General features: G+C 43.3%; 1 protein-coding gene across 1 annotated transcript in view; it reads right to left on the reverse strand.

Moving 5' to 3' along the window:
- The window catches only part of LOC126312748 (uncharacterized), a 142,076-nt gene extending 129,584 nt beyond the window's left edge, over positions 1 to 12,492 (reverse strand). The window contains exon 1 of the mRNA XM_049992245.1: positions 12,452 to 12,492. Coding sequence (XP_049848202.1) covers positions 12,452 to 12,492 — 41 coding nt within the window. The remainder of the gene's footprint in view (positions 1 to 12,451) is intronic.
- Between the last annotated feature and the right edge of the window lie 9,585 nt (positions 12,493 to 22,077).

The raw sequence follows: 22,077 nt of genomic DNA on the forward strand, positions 1-22,077 counted from the left end.
GAAAGGTTTACAAAAGGAAGTAACAACACTCAATTTTCCGCTCATCAAACGCTACATAGGGGACAACTGTTAATATATTTTATATCGAAAAAAAAAGGCAACCGCAACCTTCTTCGCCGATACCACAAAGAGCACACTTCAGAAAGATGCTCTCGTAAATCCATCTCGCGGTTCCACCATCAGGGGAAGGGGAAGGGGAAGGAGAGAGATCTTTCGTATAAAACCACGTTTTTTAGCTGACTATTCCCTGTGACGTTTTATTCCCGACCAGTGGTGTGGAACTTTGTATTTTCGCGTAGGTGCCTTCGTACTTGGCATTTACAGAACAAGAGTTAAAAAAAAATTATTTCGAATGTGTGTATATATTAAACTGTAAGGCATACAACTATAGAACTTGGGACACATATTTACGAATCTCTCAGGTTTAGATTACAGATGCTCAATATGTCCTCCACCAGGGAACGGACAATATCACATTGTTCTCCAAGTCCTCTCACACGCGGGTAGCCGGCCGCTGTGGCCGAGCGGTTCTAGGCGCTTCAGTCCGGAACTGCGCTGCTGCTACGATCGCAGGTTCGAATCCTGCCTCGGGCATGGATGTGTGTAACGTCCTTAGGTTAGTCAGGTTTAAGTAGTTCTAAGTCTAGGGGATTGATGACCTCAGATGTTAAGTCCCGTAGTGCTTAGAGCCATTTGAACCATTTTGAACACTCGGGTAAGCATGTCCGTGGCCAATGGTGTTAGCGCAGTACGGATCCGGTTTTTTCAACTCTTCAAAGTTCTGTGGTAGGACTCGTGCATAAACGTAATCTTTAATGAAGCCTTACAAGAAGAAGTCACAGAGCGCCAAATCCTCTGACCGTCGTGGCCAGCTGCCGGCTGTGTGACGACGAACCCAATAGCTCGGTAAAGTTCCGTTCACGCACTTGACGATTCCAGCGAGGGGGTGCCCAGTACTGTTGATGTTCTGCCGGGCGGTGTGACGACGCTGTTTGAGGCGCTATGTCACGGATTGAGGAGCCCTTTCCGCCGGAGGTTGGAGTCCTCGCTCGGGCATGGGTGTGTATGTCATTCTTAGTTTACGTTCGTTTAAGTAATGTGTAAGTCTAGGGACCGTTGAAAAAATGGTTCAAATGGCTCTGAGCACTATGGGACTTAACACCTGAGGCCATCAGTCCCCTACACTTAGAACTACTTAAACCCAAGTAACCTAAAGACATCACACACATCCATGACCGAGGAAGTATTCGAACCTGCAGCCGTAGCAGCTGCGTGGTTCCGGACTGAAGCGCCTAGAACCGCTCGGCCACAGCGGCCGGCTAGGGACTGATGACCTCAGCAGTTTGATCCCTTAGGAATTCACACACATTTGAACATTTTTGAAAAAGTTCTTGTTCAGCATCACAAACAACCAGTTTTGTAACATAGCAAGATACTGCGGGTTGGGCGAATCTCGTACATTTTCAGTGTGTGCATGTGTGTTCTGTACGCCCCAAATTCGAACATTATATTTGTTTACTTTCTCACTAAGGTGGAAAGTACTTTTATCACTGAAAAGGATACGTTGTGCGAAAGTGTTATCATTGTCAATGGTATTCTGAAGCTCGCCAGAAAATGTCACACATTTGTGTTTTTCGTCATGACATAGAGCCTGTAACAGATGCAACTTACATGGCTTAATAAGCAACGGACGTCTCAAAACACGCCGAATTTTTGTTGAAGGCAGTTGTTTAGCTTCGAAAAGCGGTTCGAATTAGTTTGACATTTTGTAAGGTGTCAGGCAAATCCAACACCTTCCATGAAAACCCTGACATAATAAGCAAATCTAGTAGTATGTCACATAGCTCCGAATAAATCGTGACATTAAATTAACCAAAGTAATACGAGTAACGAGTGTGCAAATGGAATACCACAGACTAACACAAGAATACCTAAATGCATGTCGTACCTTCCCACGAGAGACCGACGCATTTCTGAAGGGAGAAACGAGAACAGAAGCCGAGAGCAGAACCGTGTTAAGCTAGAAGGCCCTACGATAAGGGACGGACTGGACACCCACGTCGCCAGCTAACCACTAGAGCTCACCACCCGCACGTTTTAGTGAGAGATTTTTTCGCGTCTCAGGTACGTCAAGGACCACCCCCCAGCCCATGTTAAAAGATAGAGCCCTCCAGAAGAACAGAAAAGATCTTACGATAACGCTAAAAGGACCACACCAGCTGCAGGTTTTAGCGTGAGACTTTTTAGCGTCTCTGTTACGTTGCAAACTTTAAAAACATTGCCCCACCACGAAAAGTATAACGTTTCTCATTGGATAGACAGAATTTTTGTAGGCGGAGCTAAAGGTTAACATTGTGACCCTGATTGGTCAAATGGAAACACAGCCAGATAGTTTTTTTTAAAACTAACTTCGGTAAATTGTAGTAAGGAGAAGATAGGAGAGAGTTGCTTCCGAGATGGCGAAGTGAGCGGAGCTGTGCTGCCCGCCGCTGCCCTGACGCTACCTAAACACCGACAAGGTAATGAACGCACGCAATGCCGCATTTTTGAGCGCATAAGGCTTCACTCAGAACTGCAGAAGTCTGGTCTGTTACACCCCCTTTTTGCGTAATACTAGTGTCGATCGTTAATTAAAACTCATGGTGTTCACATTTGCCTCTTGAAGAAAAGATCTGAAACGCGATGATTTTTCTTTTATATAGTTATTGAGAAGCCACATCAGCCACTGTAAATTACGACAAGTTAAATAAGTAATTAAAGATAATTGAGGGTCACTGTAGACCATTTTGATAGTCTTTCTCTTTTGTGAAACTTAATTTACACCTAGATTATAGATGTGATATGGCATAGGTCATCCTTCGATCGATTGTAGAACTTGGAAACCCATTCAGGGAAAATTCGTTCACATTTTTGTTGAACGCAGTTGTTTTTTACCATCCTGTATTAAAACATTTCCTTTTATCAATAGTGCAATTTATAAACGATGTTTTGTGAGTAGAATAAAATTTCCAATGGTAAACTTAACTGCTTTTTCGACGTTATTTTACCAGCTAACTAAAAATAGGAAAGCCTTGAACCCTTTCCACTATATTTAGTGGGTATTAAGATTCTTTTACAGGGAGTGCAGTGGAGCTGACGCTGAGATCATTTAGTATTTGGTTATATCATCGCCAGTCTCACTGAACTCTTCTGAATTCTACATGTCATGTGTGGTCTGGCGTCTCCTTACCAGCAACAGGTCCCAGGTTCAAACTAGTCAATTCCCTAAAAAACACGCTCAGAGCGTCGTTGCGCGGAAGTGGTAGGGAGACACGATATAGAACAAACAGACACCACCATGAATGTTTAGAATTTTAGTCGGTAACACGAGGGCGGCCGGGACTGTTTGCTTCACATACGAGGGTAAGTCAATTATTATCGGCAAAGTAGTTGCAAAATTTTATTGTAATCAAATGGGAAACTTACAAGAACATCATTTTTCGACATAGTCTCCTTGCATTTCAACGCACTTGGTCCATCGTCGTACAAGCTTCGAGATGCCCTCATAAAAGTAGGTTCTCGGTTTAGCTGCGAGCCAGGAATGCACCGCTTCTTTCACTGCTTCGTCCAGGGGAAATCGACTGCCCCTAAATGCCTGTTTGAGTGGACCAAACAAGTGATAGTCATAAGGGACAAGAGGGTGGTGAGTGATTCAGTACTTCAAATTTGAGTTTCTGGAGGGTTTCAGCACTGTGGGCAGTAGTAAACTGACGGGCGTTGTCGTACAACAACCAAACTCCCCACTAACCTTAATATTAGTGGGGATCTGCCCTTGATTGTAGCCGATGACGAGGCGAGTGTCAAGAAAGTTCTAAGGTACTGTGATGTTTCTGGGCTTCAGCCAAAAATTTTAGGTTGGAATTTTTAGTGTGTTGCCGAGTGGCTTACCACTCCTTTTTATACTTGTAATAGGCCAGTTCCAAACGTGTGCTGTGTGTTTCATTTTAACCCTTTCACCTACGTTCTCTTGCAGTTATCCTCTTTATGTGCTGAATTCCACTTTGCAACTGTTGACGTGCAAACTGCCTATGCAGCCTTTCACCTTTAATTTTAGTCCTATTTTAGCACTTGCTGCATTTTAGTGACACTCGTCCGTTGTTGTTTCCGTTCGGGCGCTAAAGACTACACTGTTGAGTGCCCATATCCACCATATCCATCCATCCATCCATCCATCCATACAAACACCTTTTGACAGCAATTCTCGGCGTCTGCTTCGAATTACAGGCTTTAGTGTGGCAGTAAGCATCTCACTGTAACGTAAACTGTCTATTGTTGCGTTCATTTCCCCATAATGTTCCGGTACTGGACCTTGTGCGTCCCAAAAAACCGTAAGCATCAGTTTTCCTGCGGACGGTTGGGTCTTGAACTTTTTCTTGCACAGCGAATTTGGATGTTTCTATTCCATACTCTGCCTTCTACTCTCCAACTTGTAATGATGGATCCATGTTGCGTCACCTGTAATGATCCTGTCAAAGAAGTTGTCCACTTCATTACCACAGCGATCCAAATGTTTTTTGGAGATGTTCGAGCGCGTATGTTTATGCAACTGTGTGAGTTTTTTTTGGGACCCATCTTGCAAAAACTTTGTGAAGCGCAAATCTGTTGTGGATGATTTCGTAGGCAGAACCGTAACTAATTTGCAGACGATGTGCCACTTTGTCAATAGTTAATCGTCTGCCTAAGAGAAGCATTTTACGTGAACACTCAATGGTTTGCCGGCCGCGGTGGTCACGCGATTCTAGGCGCGCAGTCCGGAACCGTGCGACTGCTACGGTCGCAGGTTCGAATCCTGCCTCGGGCATGGATGTGTGTGATGTCCTTAGGTTGGTTAGGTTTAAGTAGTTCTAAGTTCTAGGGGACTAATGACCACAGCAGTTGAGTCCCATAGCGCTCAGAGCCAATTGAACCATTTTTGAACTCAATGGTTTCTTCATTTGTGGCGGCAACCGGTCGTCCGGCTCCTTCACCGTGCGTAACACTTGTGCGACCATTTCGGAATTTTTTAATCGATCCGTAGATATTCCGTTGTGGCAAAACACTGTTCCCATACTGTACCGAAAGTCTTCGGCCCCTGATACGTCTTCCGGCCAGAAAAAGCGGGTCACTGAACGTTGCTCTTCTTTAGTGCAAATAGACAGCAGAGCGGCCATGATTAACAGCACGACAGCGATAGCGAAACTAACATAGCAGCTTGAAAATTGCAAAGATATAACAGCAAAGAAACAAAGCATGCGTCATCAGCGTAAAACGACAGTACTAATAAACAAAAAAAAAAAAAAAAAAAAACTAAATTGCGGGTAATAATTGACTTACCCTCGAACATATCCTGTTACTAGAAACTATCGATACCATCATCCGGATGATGAGTTTGGTACATGAATTTGAAACGTCCTTGGACTATAATTCCGGAGTTATACTTCGCTACTCGAGAATACGAAATGATTTCTACTCCGGAGTAGCCATTTCGCAACACGTAGCGATAATCAGTCAAACAGAAGTAAACCGGCATCTACCGACAATAAACATTATTCCTTTCTCCAATAACAGAACCGGGGCGCAGCGAACAATACTTCCGACAAATTAATACTCTGTAATGCGAATATTGTTTCTGAAACACCTTGTACTATATTTCTCACAAAACTCGAACTTTTTGTGCAGTCTTTTTGCACCACCTATGTACTGCTTGTGTAGTTGCTTATTCTGAGACTACAGTGTTAGTTCCTTGTGATTTCCCTTTTCTGAGGACTTTCTCAATTACCCGCGTCCAGTACTAATCTTCCCACTGTAGGAGGCTTCGCCGCCTCAATTTTCAGCATTAACCTTACAGCAAATAGGTGTTTACTGGTTGTAAAGCCTAAAGACGAGACAAGACCTGGTTACAACGACGAATTGATATTATGCAAGATGAAAGGAAGATTCCTTGGCGTCAAACACATAACTGTTTTCAACTACAGTATCTGTCACTTAGACACATATACTCGTATATCTGACACATGATACAACTGAAAAAAATTATGTACATGATGACAGTGAATCTTCTTTTAACGTGATGCAATGTTAATCTTTAACTTGACTTGCTCTAGGCTGTATCAATATACGATTCGGTTATGCATGGAAAAATATGTCGGAAAAATGTTCGTTACATAAAATTATTGGCCGGCCGCGGTGGTCTCGCGGTTAGAGGCGCGCAGTCCGGAACCGTGCGACTGCTACGGTCGCAGGTTCGAATCCTGCCTCGGGCATGGATGTGTGTGATGTCCTTAGGTTAGTTAGGTTTAAGTAGTTCTAGGGGACTAATGACCACAGCAGTTGAGACCCATAGTGCTCAGAACCAAGCCATAAAATTATTAATGATATTTTCACACGTTTCTGGACTGATTTTCCCATTGAACACGCTCAATTTTCGTCCATTAGCTCACAAATTGTTCTCGTGTAAACACATGACCTTACATAATCGCACAGAGAACGGCGTCATAATGCGAGGCCTCTTAGCAGCCACTTCTGGTCTCCATGGCATGGTATGTCACGACGATTCTCTGGAACCACTTGTTTTCGAGGTCCAACCCTTCTAATTTGGTCAAACGAAACTCACGCTGATGTAGTAAAATACTAACTGCTTTCATTGTGGAAAAGGTATGGTCCAGTCCCCGCTACCGTCAAAAATCTTCACCAAACAATTTCTCATTTGCACTCATCGCCTGTTGAAGAGTTATGAGTGGATTATTGTCAACCCAAATACCACAATTGTTCTTGTTGAAGTAGCTGTCCGGCTAGAAATGCGATTTATCTCCAAAGATAACATTCGTCCCTAAATTGTCAACCATATTTTGGTTTGCCAATAACTAGCCGGCGAATTCACGCCGTTGAAATTGGTCGTTTGACAACATTGTTGGGCGAGATTAAGATTTGCTTAGATTAAGGTGCTGCTCGAATGTCCAGTACATCGTCTCTCTCTCTCTCTCTCTCTCTCTCTCTCTTCTTTGATATTAAAGTGTTTTGATTTTAATATAAGACTTGGTCGGGATTGTTTGGAAACAGGTAAAGTATATGTAATACGTTGTTTTCGCCGCATATATTCTGCAAGTACATAATTACGGCTTACAATATATAGGGTGTCCAGAAAAGGGCTCCATGATTTCAAAATTAAATATCTCGAAAACAAAGATCGATAGGGGAATGCAGTAAACGGTATGTTTATTGTAAAACTGTAAGAAGTTTATACAGCAGTTTGAAATAATAGTTACAAAAGCTGCTAACAGATGACGCTGTACTCTATACAGCTCATATCAGCACACATAAGTGAAATAATCGTATGAAAACAATCTTTGCAAACAATCACATCACAATGTTTTCAAAATGTTCACAGAGGTGGCGCAAACGAAGAATGAAATTCGTCATCGCATTTCGTAGTGTCTCAACCGAAATCGATTCACATGTCACAGAGATTCAAGCTCGTCCAGCGTGACTGGATGCTTCAGTTAGATCATGTCTTTCACTGTACCCCACAAAAAAAGTCAAAGGGAATCAAATCCGCGAATATGGAGGCCAATCCATGCCTGCACCAATAAATTTGGGATATTCCAAAGCAATGACTCGATTCCCGAAGTATTCCTCAAGAAAGCGAAACACTTGTTCGGTCCGATGCGGTCGGGCTCCATCTTGCATATACCATTCAGTACCTGATCGATCCTCTAACGCTTATTCTGTGGCGACAAATTGTTCCAAAATTGCAACGTAACGTGCACCAGTGACCGTTTCTCGAATGAAAAAAGGGCCAATAATGCCTCTGCTGCATACTGCAGCCCACAGAGTAACTTTAGGAGAACACAGGGGTTTCGCTTCACACCAATATGGCTTTTCGGAACCCCTAAATCGCCAGCTCTGCTTATTCGCGTATCCATCAGGTGGAAGTGTGCTTCATCTGTAAACCAGATGCAGCCAACATCAAATCCTTCACTATCAATCATTGTGAGCATCTGATTAGCAAAGGCAACCCTTTGTTGCACAGCTCGTACGGGTGTGGCCTGATGCGTTTGAATTTCGAGTGGAAACATGTGCAGGCCCTTTTTCAGTATTTTGTGCGTGCTGGAACGCTTCAAACCAGTCTCAGATGCAATTCTACGGACGAATGACATTGGATTTCGCTGAATAATTCCAGAAACTGTGGCGATATTTTCAGGCGTAACTGCGGTTTGCTTGCGGCCAACATGCCCCACTAGATCATCAGTTTCGGTGACTGTTCGTTGAAATTTTGCGGAGAGCATACGAATGGTCTTCGCATCGGGTCCTTTTGGAACATTAAATCGTGCTTGAAAACTTCAACTTGTTGCCATAGGACTCACTTCTAACCTGTGGTACTCTAGCACCAGATAAACGCGTTGTTCAATGGGGTACCTGGTTTTAATCTCTTCCTTCGGTGCGAAAACCTCCTTTCACGTTTCAGTAGTGGAACTGATCGCTCTGGGCTTCGGATCACTATTTATACTAGGCATTACGCAGCTTTTGTAACTATTATTTCAAACTGCTGTATAAACTTCTTACAGCTTTCACAATAAACATACCGTTTACTGCATTCCTCTATCGATCTTTGTTTTCGAGATATTTAATTTTGAAATCAGGGAGTCCTTTTCTGGACACCCTGTATGCCAACGAAGGTGGTACGCGGGCAAAAATAATAGTAAAGATGGTTACAGTTTTGCTTGCAGTGGTTTAATTACATTATCCAAACTAACGGTTAGCTCAAAGATAATCAGAAGTAGCATGAAACTATTACTGTTATTATCCATTAAGTTAATTGGTGCGAAGAGAGAGGCGATATTACCACCTACGTAGGGTAAGTATTTGTGCCCATGATAAATAATTTCATTTATATCACACTGGCTTCAGTTTGGTTAAGCATTTACTTGAGAGACATAAATTTAATTGCAAACTCAAAGACATCGTAAAGCAAGCCTAAGCCTTGTTGCCTACAGTGGTTAAATTTATCTATGTATTTCTGTAAAGATTCTGATAAAATGAACTTTGCGGATACTAACGCTTGAAAATTATTATTAATATTCAAAGTATTTGTTATGTTGACTTGAGGGTGAAGTCAAATATTTAATATTTTATTTAAATTCTGCGTAATGGCCTCCTGTGCGCCATTACGACAAAAGAAAGCCGGAAGGGCAATCTTCTGCAAAATTCACTTTAAATAATTATTTTCATGTAAGTATTTCCACAGCGAGGGAAAGGTTTTAAATAAGAACAGGAGAAATTCACTTTTTACCATATATTGTAACAGAAAATACATACATCGAATACTTAGTGCCTCAGACCGGCTAAGCAATTTAATTCTTCAGCAGCAGACGCGAAAGTAGCATTAGATCTTTGTGCCGACTCTTTTCGGCACTAATGAGTTAGGATTTCCTTCATCACAAAGAATGTCTTTCCATTGTATAATTGTTTTTTGATGCTATAATAATTTCATTAATATTTTTAACACAAAAATATATTAACGAGTTGTAGGTGTGTAATTATCCGTCGTATAAGCTACGGTTTTTATCGACAGAAATACACTCAGTTTTGTTCTTTCTTTATACTTCACATTTACTGGTCTGGTATAGGTTTAGTTTAATTTTTATAGGACTTTCCAGGAGACGTCACTCGAAGCTCATCTTATTGAAGACGAAGGCAGGCCCTATCTCTCTGAGTTACACTCAGGTTTATTGAGCCAACATGTTCAGAAGATTTGTCGGAACTTCGCTTTGATGTCCTGTCAGCAGTAACTGGACTGCTTTCTTCAAAATTTTCAGTTACTCGTGCAATTGACGATCAATTGGGCACGTTTCGGCGACTGAATAGTGTACGCCATGTGACGAGTGTCTCTCAAGAACCTTCCTCGTATTTTTAACAAGTTTTGGTGACGAAGATGCGTCAATCGACGGTAACTGCAAAGTCTCTGGGTGAAAACTGAGCAATAGGGAGTGTTAACAACTGATTGGAAGGAAAATGACACATAAATAGTGCATTCTAAGTGGGACACGTTTATACATCTATACTCAGCATGCTTCCTTGTTCCATTCGTGAATGGTGCGTGCGTGTGTGTGTGTGTGTGTGTGTGTGTGTGTGTGTGTGTGTGTGTGAGAGAGAGAGAGAGAGAGAGACAGAGAGAGAGAGAGAGAGAGAGAGAGAGAGAGAGTGAGTGAGTGAGTGAAGAGTAACTGTCGGTAAACCATCGATGCCTTTATGCAGCCGACGCCGTATCGGGACTTGTGCGCTTCTGTTTCAGTTTCGGGAAGAACGAACCATACATGTCCTAACACAGCAAATTATTACGAGTTGTCGTGTTGCATTGTAAGCGTAGCTTGTCGTGGAGCCGTAAGGACAGATTTTGATTCTTACGCTGGCACAGCTGACCCTGGCTACTGGCCCCAGCAAGCCGTGGACTTGTTTAACGCTAAGTAACATTACTCTCTATGGATTTGAAGAAGTACTATTAAATATTAATCGACGTGTTTTATACTTAGTATACAAAATTATATCTGTAACACAACCATAGCGTTAAAATTCCAAATCGATAACTTCAATACTTTCGGAGGTATAAATTTTTACCTAAAACACATAATAATCGTAATGGCATTGTGAAACCGAGTAGGGACAGTAATGTATTCTCCTATAGTATCAACTGAAACTACGACCAAGAGCATAGGTTCATAAAATCTAATTTTCTGGAATTTTCTTTATTTTCAATACCACAAATTTGTGACGTAATTAAAAGTACTTTCGAAAATTATTATTCCATCATGTTTTGTTTGTGTATTTTTTAGAGACTGAGAGAATGAGTGAATGGAGGGCACACGTAAAGTGACAATGTGAGATTTTATTAAAACTATATAAATATATGTCCGATACGGTTGTTGCGCAATAGGGAGCCGGCCGTTGTAATCGAGCGGTTCTAGGCGCTTCAGTCGGGAACCGTGCTGCTGCTGCTACTGTCTCAGGTTCGAATCCTGCCTCGAGCATGGATGTGTGTGATGTCCTTAGGTTGGTTAAGTTTAAGTAATTCTACGTTTAGGGGACTGATGACCTCAGATGTTGAGTCCCATAGTGCTAAGAGCCATGTGAGCAATAGGCGAAATGTTTGACGTACGTCTAAGTGAGCTTGGTTTGGTAAAAGGAAGCCAGAAGGGGAGTTGATTATTAAATTTATTTGTATTTTATTGTCTGGCAAGAAATCGTATTTTATTGTCATTAAATTTTAGTTAGTTTCGAATTATGAGATTTCTAGCTTAAATTACTTGTGGTAATCTGATTGGCGAGTACAGAAGTGCTTGAGATTATCTTATTGACTGCTTAAAATACTAGCCAATAGGAATTCAGTGTTTCCCGCGCTTTTGAACAAGGCTTTGTGCCTCAGATCTATAAGTCGAGACAATCTCTCAGAAGCCGTCTAATGGTAAACACCTTTGTTAAACCGCTCTGATCAAATTTGTATCAAAATGAAGAAATTCGCGCTTCTGATTGGTTTACGTGTAGCGGACGGAAAGCGACTATAGTATTGATTGTTTTGTGAAAGTTTGAGCCTTGTGAGTGGTTTATTTCAGGAGATATTCGCGTGTGAACATTTAATGTCGTCCATAAACTACGGGTGGCGTGTTTCGTGCAGATAACGAAACATTATGGCGAGCACTTCTTTACAAGAAGCCCACTGGAGACTGAATGTGTTAACTTGCAAGTGTTACTGGATCAGTGACCTTCTGGCTGCTTTCGGGTGTGAACTTGTAACAGAGACAATCAGTAACATTGCATGATTGATGTCGGGATATCAAACTTGATAGCAGTTTTCCTTGTTGTAATGACAATAAACCAAGTAAAAGGAAAATTTTGACATTTTTTTTTTCTCGAACGACTCGTGCAAGAATCTCGAAGGCTCGATAGTTTAACTTACAGCGACCGTCCATTGACTGGAGTAATGCAGCCTTTGCGTGGTAGGTATTTAGTCGAATTTTTGTCAACGCTGCTCTTGTTGGCTAAACCAGTATCCACCAGCGCAGAGTGAAGAGGCAGACAACCTGAAACCTATTCAGGTAGTTGGACTAAGTGCTTAATGAATAGAGAAAGGACAACCCGCCTCGCCGCAATATAAAATGGCTATTATTACGATGGGGTTGCCACTCAAAAAGACACTTTAAAATTATTCCCTGCAACACTCCCCCCCCCCCCCCCCTCCCTCTTCAACCTTCTGGTTCACGGGTTGCGGATTTTCTCTGCGAAGGGACTGGGTGTTTGTGTTGTCCACATCATTTCATCTTCATCATCATCATCATCATTCGTGACAGTGGCTAGATTGGATTGCGAAAAAAAATGGACCGCGAATAAATTGGGACTTTGTACGGGCGCTGATGACCGCGCAGTTGAGCGCCCCACAAACCAGACATCATCATCATCACACCCTCTCGCCGTCCGTTCCATTTCGGAGGAGGTATCCGTGTACACCTCTCTGCGTCTAGTGTAATCGCATGGTCAGATGTGACTTCGATTTTAGGAAGTATTTGTGCATCGTGTATCTGAGGCGGATGTGGGAAACAGCCTAAAAACCACATCCACTATGGAATGTACACAGGTGCCCGTCGTTAATCCGCGAGGCGGATACGATTCGTAGCCGGCGAGGCAACCTGTATCTCGGAGGCGCGTGCCTTAATGCGCTCGGCTATTCGGGTAGCTCCAATTCCTATTTTTTTCCTCGTGCTCATTTCGCGAGACGTCGTGTTAGGGAGTAATAAGCTGCCCGACTCATTCTCAGTGTACGCTACAGAAATTTCGACAGAAACCTCTGTGTGATCCACAACGCCTTTATTGCAGCGTTTGCCACTTGCCTGTGGTGGGCATCTCCGTAAAGCTCTCGCGCCGAGTAAACGATCCCGTGGCGAAACGTGCCTCTCTTCGTCGGTTCTTTACCATTATTTTCTTTCTTCTTTTTTTTTCGTCATCAGTCTATTGACTGGTTTGATGCGGCCCGCCACGAATTCCTTTCCTGTGTACATTCCATAGTGGATGTGGTTAGCACTTGCAACCTACGTCCTCAATTATTTGCTTGACGTAATCCAATCTCTGTCTTCCTCTACAGTTTTTGCCCTCTACAGCTCCCTCTAGTACCATGGAAGTCATTCCCTAATGTCTTAGCAGATATCCTATCATCCTGTCCCTTCTCCTTATCAGTGTTTTCCACATATTCCTTTCCTCTCCGATTCTGCGTAGAACCTCCTCATTCATTACCTTATCAGTCCACCTAATTTTCAAAATTCATCTATAGCACCACATCTCAAATGCTTCGATTCTCTTCTGTTCCAACTTTCCCACAGTCCATGTTTCACTACCATACAATGCTGTACTCCAGACGTACATCCTCAGAAATTTCTTCCCAAATTAATGCCGGTATTTGATATTAGTAGACCTCTCTTGGCCAGAAATGCCTTTTTTGCCATAGCGATTGTGCTTTTGATGTCCTCCTTGCTCCGTCCGTCATTGGTTATTTTACTGCCTAGGTGGCAGAATTCCTTAACTTCACTGACTTCGTGACCATCAATCCTGATGTTAAGTTTCTCGCTGTTCTCATTTCTACTACTTCTCATTACCTTCGTCTTTCTCCGATTTACGCTCAAACCATACTGTGTACTCAATAGACTGTTCATTCCGTTCAGCAGATCATTTAATTCTTCTTCACTTTCACTCAGGATAGCAATGTCATCAGCGAATCGTGTCATTGATATCTTTTCCATATCCTCCATTAATTCAACCTGGTAAGGGTGACAGACGCATCATCAATACTCAAGAATCTATCAAACACAGGCTTTTTGTAAGCTGCATATTCCGCGGATGAATTGCATATCCTTAAGATTCTTCGACTGAAACTCAGTCTGGCATCTACTTTTTCTACTATTTCTTTTATACAGCCGTTCCAGTTTGTATCGCGACAGGCAGTCACTCCTAGGTATTTCACAGTAGTTTCTAGAGTTGCGCCTTACCAAAACTACGGTTCGTTAGTTTTGGTACAGTACATAAACGATATAGTAAATGGTAGCATTATGGTAGTACTGGTACTATTAGTAGGGGAAGATACAAAAATGAAACTGTATGGAAGAAAATGGGGGCCGACGATTTCTATTTGTTTCCTGCTTTGTTTGGTTGTTTGTTTTGCACATAATTAAAACTGCACGTCCTTCAGTTTTAGTCCATTGTGTTTTTTATATCATTACAGGATATTCTTTGCATTTTGTACACTACTGGCCATTAAAATTGCTACACCAAGAAGAAATGCAGATGCTAAACGGGGATTCATTGGACAAATATATTATACTAGAACTGACTTGTGATAACATTTTCATGCAATGTGGGTGCATAGATCCTGAGAAATCAGTACTCAGAACAACCACCTCTGGCCGTAATAACAACCTTGATACGCCTGGGCATAAACAGAGCTTGGATGGCGTGTACAAGTACAGCTGCTCATTCAGCTTCAACACGATACCACAGTTTATCAAGAGTAGTGACTGGCGTATTGTATACGAGCCAGTTGCTCGGCCACCATTGACCAGACGTTCTCAGTTGGCGAGGGATCTGGAGAATGTGCTGGCCAGGGCAGCTGTCGAACATTTTTCTGTATCCAGAAAGGCCCGTACAGGACCTGCAACATGCGGTCATGCATATCCTGCTGAAATGTAGGGTTTCGCAGGGATCGAATGAAGGGTAGAGCCTCGGGTCGTAACACATCTGAAATGTAACGTCCACTGTTCAAAGTGCAGTCAATGCGAACAAGAGGCGACCGAGACGTGTAACCAGTGGCACCCCATACCATCACGCCGGGTGATGCGCCAGTATGGCGGTGACAATACACGCTTCCAATGTGCGTTCACCGCGATGTCGCCAAACACGGATGCGACCATCATGATGCTGTAAACAGAACCTGGATTTATCCTAAAAAATTGACGTTTTGCCATTCGTGCACCGAGGTTCGTCGATGAGTACACCATCGCAGGCGCTCCTGTCAGTGATGCAGCGTCGACGGTAACCGCAGCCATGGTCTCCTAGCTGATAGTCCATGCTGCTGCAAACGTCGTCGAACTGTCCATGGAGATGGTAGTTGTCTTGCAAACGTCCCTATCTGTTGACTCAGGGATTGAGACGTGGCTGCACGATCCGTTACAGACATGCGGATAAGATGCCTCTCATCTTGACTGCTAGTGATACGAGACCATTGGGATCCAGCACGGCGTTCCGTATTACCCTCCTGAACCCACCGATTCCATATCCTGCCAATAGTAATTGGATCTCGACCAACGCGAGCAGCAATGTCGAGATACGATAAACGTAATGGTACGAATTTCTCATCCTTACACGAGGCATCACAACAACGTTTCACCAGGCAACGCCGGTCAACTACTGTTGGTGTGTGAGGAATCTGTTGGAAACTTTTCTCATTTCAGCACGTTGTAGATGTCACCACCGGCGCCTGGCTTGTGTGAATGACCTGAAAAGCTAATCTTTTGCACATCACAGCATCTTCTTCCTGTCGGTTAAATTTCGCGTCTGTAGCATGTCATCTTCGTAGTGTATCAATTTTAGTGGCCAGTAGTGTATTAAAAGTTAGTTGATCATCTCACACAGGTGATTTTGTATGAGAGCAGGAGGTTGTTCGTGGTTATCGCTCGCACCCTGATTACAGATTTGTACGTCAGTCTACTGAATGGACCTTTTGTGCTGCCATTCATGGATTGCGTCCCCGGGGGTGTTTTCAAACAAGATAATCCTCGCCCACATACCGCTGTTGTAATCCAACATGCTATGCAGGGTGTCGACATGTTGCCTTTTCCTGCTCGACCACCAGATCTGTCTCCATAGGAACACGTGTGGGACATTATCGGATGAGACCTGCAGCGTCATCCACAAACTGCATTAACCACCCTTGTATTGACAGAGCAGGTGCAGCAGACATGGAGCTCCATCTCACAAACTGACATCAGGCACTTGTACGATACAGTGTATGCAAATTTGCGTGCTTGCATTTAGCACCTGTTATTAGTGTACCAGCATTTCACATTTGCAATGGCTTTCCTCAACCTAGACAAATTTTGTCCCGAAATAAATTATTTATTGCTGCTAGGACTTTTACTGTCGTCGTACAAGCAAAAAAGTGCCACTTGTAACGTTCCCTCTTTCTGTTTATTTAGGTTTGATTTGTTTGATTGTTATTCTTTATTTCTATTATTCGGAATCTTTTTTTTTATTAAATTGAGCCTGAAACTTTCGTAATAAATACTTCGCGTGAAGTACGATTTGCAGCATAAACAAAAATTAATTTCGGAAATGTAATCCACTGAATATTAAAAGTAAAGCTTTTGAACAACGCGCGTGACTGACTAGATACATTCAGAGGGTACGTACATTCGCGTGCGAGTGGTTGCGGTCTGATGAGAAATTTTCATTGTGAAATAATTTCGTCGTAACACACTCGGAGATTGCGAACGTACATTCAGAGTAGAGGCACGTACGTTCTATCATTCCCCGTGGCCTGGGTAAAAGAATGGCAATCATTTAAATCTAAGAGTATTTCTTTTGCATCGGACTAGCATTTTTATAAGAAAAAGAAGATTGCAGGTTCTGAATGTCTCGGCAAAACGAATCGGAAGTAATTTTAGCGGCCACGAAAGGAAAGTAGAGAGCACAATCACGTACCTCTATTGTTGAGCAGCGCCGTTTTGAATATCTTTGGTTCCATCTAAAACTCGCCTTCTCTGCTTAACATAAATACTCCATAGGCATGGGAATAAGGCTTGTTGTGCGATGAAAATAATATAAAACACATCTTGCGTCTTTTAACTCTTTCATTTACCACACACACACACACTAGTAATTAGACAGTACGACATCCCACCAGCCCATCAGAACAAAAAGTAGTCGTTCATACAAGAAATAAAAAACGAAAGGCGAAATTGTTCCTATGTCTCTCAAAGATAAAAAGTTTACCAGATATTTCTCTGGTGTGTCACTGGAACAATTTTTCAGCACCTCTGCGATTAAATCACAATATTTTCAGTTCCTTTACACACTAAATACGAGTCAGCCAACAGGCTGTTTGCTAGATAACTGCGAATGTGTGGTTACGAGCGGCCATTGACTTCGGTATGAAATATAGTACCCTTTTAGTTCAAATGGCTCTAAGCACTATGGGACTTAACATCTGATGCCATCAGCCCCCTAGACTACGTAAATGTAACTAAGGACATCACACACATCCATGCCCGAAGCAGGATTCGAAAATGAGACCGTATCAGCCGCGTGGTAGTACAAATATATTTAAAAGGTAGACTTTCCGATTAACTTACCATCTAACTGAACTGAAATTTCATCCCTGGCCTATAATCAGAGAAAGAACCACCTCAAAAATTTGGTGCACAAATAAGACGATGTCTAAATAGTCAGCGTGGTTGAAAATGGATAAGTCGACCAGGATCTCGACCTTGGCCATCAGGATACCCTGACCTTAGTCCTGTGGATCTTTTTGTCTGATATCGCTGCACCGTTTCGTCATAATTTACGACGTAATTCTGGGGTGTCTGAAACAATTCGTAAGTCACTGACCATTATATCAGATCCCGTGAAACGATGTGATCTCTCTATTTACCATTGCAAGACGAGTTGGAGAGAAATTTGACTTGAAGATATTTTCTTTAGGGGAGCCAATATTACGAGTAGACAAAACGAATAGCCTTCCGCCTACAGCGATTGCCACTCTGTTCATGGTGAAATTTGAGGAGGAAGCATTAGAGACGGATAGATACAAAGTCACATGCTTCTTTAGCTATGCTGATGATACCTTTGCGATCTGGCCTCAGGGTAGGGACAGGGTCAATGAGGATTTCGAACGTTTAACTCGCGCCACTCAAATGTGAAATTAATCATAGAAATGGAGAAAGATGGTGAGATGCCATTTCTGGACGTGATAGTCATAAGGAAAGCAGATGGGTCGTTTGACCACAGTGCGCATCGCAGATGAGCACAAATGAAAACGTCTGGTCAATGGCGGACGAGCAACTGGCTCTTCACAATACGCCAGCCATTACGCTTGATGAACTGTGGTATCGTGTTGAAGGTACATGGGCAGCTGTACCTGAACACTCCATCCAAGCTCTGTCTGACTCAATGCCCAGGCGTATCAAGGCCATTATTACGGCCAGAGGTGGTTGTTCTGGGTACTCATTTATCAGGATCTATGCACCCAAATTGCGTGAATATGTAATCACGTGTCAGTTCTAGTATATTTGTCCACTGAATACCCTTTTATCATCTGCGTTCCTTCTTGGTGTAGCAATTTTAATGGCCAGTAGGTTATTCCCCATTCTTTTGGCTACAAAACCCTGTTTTTCAACATAATCTCCGTTCAATGCAACGGCCCTACCAATCTTACTGGGAGGAGATGTACGCGAGTATGGTACCACTCCACTGGTCGACGCCTGACCAGCGTCTTGCTGCAGCAATAACTTCCCTATCACCCACGTACTGCTTCCCACCGGGCGCATCCTTCAATGGGCCAAACAGTTGGAAGTTGGGAGATGCTAGACCCTGGGTGTAGAGTGCACAAGGAAGACATTCCTATGAAATTCTGTGAGCTCCTCTCGGGTAGAGGGAGACCAAGAGATGAATACACCAAGAAGATTCAGAAGGATGTAGGTTGCAGTAGGTACTGGGAGATGAAGAAGCTTGCACAGGATAGAGCAGGATGGAGAGTGCGTCAAACCAGTCTCTGGACTGAAAACCACAACAACAACAACAACTACAACATGTGGGAGGTCACAAAACGGGTAACCAATTTAGAGCCTAAGAAGACGATCGCCATGACTCAACCCGCTGAGGGTGCTTCTCTGAACTTTTTCTTCAGAGTAGATGTGCTGTGTTAGGAAGTAGGGAGCAGTGGGAAGAAACAGTTCGATACCGTACGGGGGACATCGTTTGGTTCACTGGTGGGTCGAAAACAGACCAAGACGTTGGGGCAGGGTTGTACGGAGTTCAGCCAAGACTGGAGAGCATCATCTCTCTAGGAAAACTGGCCTGTGTATCAAGCTCAAATTACTGCAATCAGGGCATGTGTGGAAGAGAATATGCGTAGGTGTTACAATGGCCCTAGCATCTACATCCATTCAGAGAGCCAGGAAGCCCTGAAATCATTGGCAGTTCCTGCAACAAGATCTAAGATTATTGTAGATTGTCACAGGGCTCTGGTGGAGCTAGGGGGAAGCAATAGGGTAAACCTAGTGTGGGTCCCTGGCCACTCAGGGATCTGTGGCAATGAACAAGCCCATAGATTGGCTAGTATGGGGGCAAAAACTCCATTTATTGGACCGGAACCTGTCCTGGCAATAACCAAGGCTATGATCAAATTAGAACTATGGGACGGGCCTAGGAAACAGCACGTAGGACATTGAACCAAGGTCCATAAACAAAAACATGTTATGGTAATGCCCAAGCCAATGCTATGATCAAATTAGAACTACGGGACTGGCCTAGGAAACAGCACGTAGGACATTGGACCAAGGCCCATAAACAAAAACATGTTATGGTAATGCCCAAGCCAAGGCTATGATAAAATTAGAACTACGGGACTGGCCTAGGAAACAGCACGTAGGACATTGGACCAAGGTCCATAAACAAAAACATGTTATGGTAATGCCCAAGCCATGTTTTAAAAGAAGCTCTGTAATCCTGAGATTGAACAGGAAAGGGATCAAACTCGTGACTGGACTGATGAACGGCCATGGGAATTTCAGAAAACAACAACACACAATGGGTATAATGGAAGAGGACCCTAAATGTAGGATCTGTGATGAGGGTGAAGAAACTGCATCACATCTAATCTTTGAGTGCACGTCATTGGAGAGTAACAGAATCTTCGGGACAGCTAGATCTGAAGAAATTGTGTTTAACAAAAAACTGATAGAGGGACTCCTTGCACTATTTAAGGGCACTGGTTGGCTTTGCTAGACATCCAGGGAGCGATACCGCACAATAAACCTAGTTTCGGTGTGGGCAGTGGCAGGTCAGACCTAAGCTGTTTTAGCTTCCCTGTTGAAATCAATCAATCAATCAATCAATCAATCAATCAATCAATCAATCAATCAATCAATCAATCAATCAATCAATCAATCAATCAATCAAATCAATCAATCAATCAGATGTGCTGTGGCGACACTCCATGAACTGCAGTTTTCTTTCCGGTTCCAGGTGATGAGCTCATGTTTCACCGCTTGTGACGATGTTCGACGAAAAATTGTAACGATCAGCTGCGTAACTCGCAAGAAACTCCGACAGGTGGTTCTTCGTTACTCTAGTCTTGTGTTATGCTGCGAGGAACCCAGGTCGAATACACCTTTGAGTACCCCAACTGATAGACGCGTGTCAGCACTGCCAACAGAGACGTCCAGTTTAGCATCGACGTGTTTTATTGTGATTCGTCCACTACCTCGAGTGAGAGTGTCCGCACGTTCCAACACTGGAGGAGTCACAACTGTGTGCGGCCGGCAGCCACGCGGGAGATAGGAAAGGTTTGCGCGACCTCATTGCGGATTATGGCAGACGCCTCGCCCAACGACTCACCGTGCTTCTGTTCACTGCCAGGTCTTCGTAGACAATCTACAAGCGCCGGTGAATATCTGTATTTTTTTGCAAAAAGAAACTCAATGACAGCTACCTTCTTGGAAAGCACGCCCGTTACAGACACCATTTTGGAGTCTACGTACAGCGCCGCCACATATAGGAACTTCATGAAACTTTAACGGCTGGAGAGTGTGTATTCTACGATTTCTCACAAGAAATTCTGCATTTTTACAACCGAAATTGGCCGAGAAATAAAAATTTATTGCATTGCCCGTAGTTATTGAGCGTCCTTCGTAGATTGAGACTAAACCAAAAAGTTTAAATTCGAAATACGTTTGTACTAACCGGAACAATACTTCTTACTGGAGACAGTAGCGTCTCGTAACAAAATATTCGGAATTGGTTCTCATGTTTGATGAAACGTTTTTGTTTGTACATTGGAGCGCCAAAAACTCTGGTATAGGCATGCGTATGCAAATACAGAGATATGTAAACAGGCAGAATACGGTGAGTCGGTCGGCAATGTCTTTATTACACATGTGTCTGACGCCATTGTTAGGTCGGTTACTGCTTCTAAAATGGCAGACTTACAGTCGGCGCACGATCGATGGGACACAGCATCTCCGAGATAGCGATGAAGTGGGGATTTTTCCGTACGGCCATTTCACTAGTGTACCATAAATGTCAGGAATCCGGTAAAACATCACATCTCCGACATCGCTAAGGCGGGGAAAAATATCCTGCAAGAACGGGACAAACGACGCCTGAAGAGAATCGTTCGACGTCACAGAAGTGCAATCCTTCCGCAAACTGCTACAGATAATGCTGGGCCATCAACAAGTGTCAGTGTGCGAACCTTTCAACGAAACATCATCGATATGGGCTTTCGGAGCCGAAGGCCCGCTCGTCTACCCTTGATGAGTGCACAACACCAAGTTTCACGCGTCGCCTGGGCCCATCAACACCGACATTGACTGTTGATGACTGGAAACATGTTGCCTGGTCGGACGAGTCTCGTTTCAAATCGTATCGAGCGGGTGGACGTGCACGTGAATGGAGACAGCCTCATGAATCCATGGACCCTGCATGTCTGCAGGGGACTGTTCAAGCTGGTGGAGGCTCTGTAATGGTATGGAGCGTGCAACACGAGTGATATGGGTCCCCTGATACGTCTATATACGACTCTGACAGGTAACACGTACATAAGCATCCTGTCTGATCACCTGCATCCATTCGCGTCCATTGTGCACTCCAACAGATTTGGGCAATTCCAGCAAAACAATGCGACACTCCACACGCTCAAAACTGCTACATAGTGCCTCCAGGAGCACTCTTCGGAGTTTAAACAATTCCGCTGGCTACCAAACTCCTTAGACATGAACATTATTCAGCATATCTGGGATGCCTTGC

The sequence above is a fragment of the Schistocerca gregaria genome, unplaced genomic scaffold (assembly GCF_023897955.1).
Source record: "Schistocerca gregaria isolate iqSchGreg1 unplaced genomic scaffold, iqSchGreg1.2 ptg000449l, whole genome shotgun sequence".
Classification (NCBI taxonomy): Eukaryota; Metazoa; Arthropoda; class Insecta; order Orthoptera; family Acrididae; genus Schistocerca; species Schistocerca gregaria.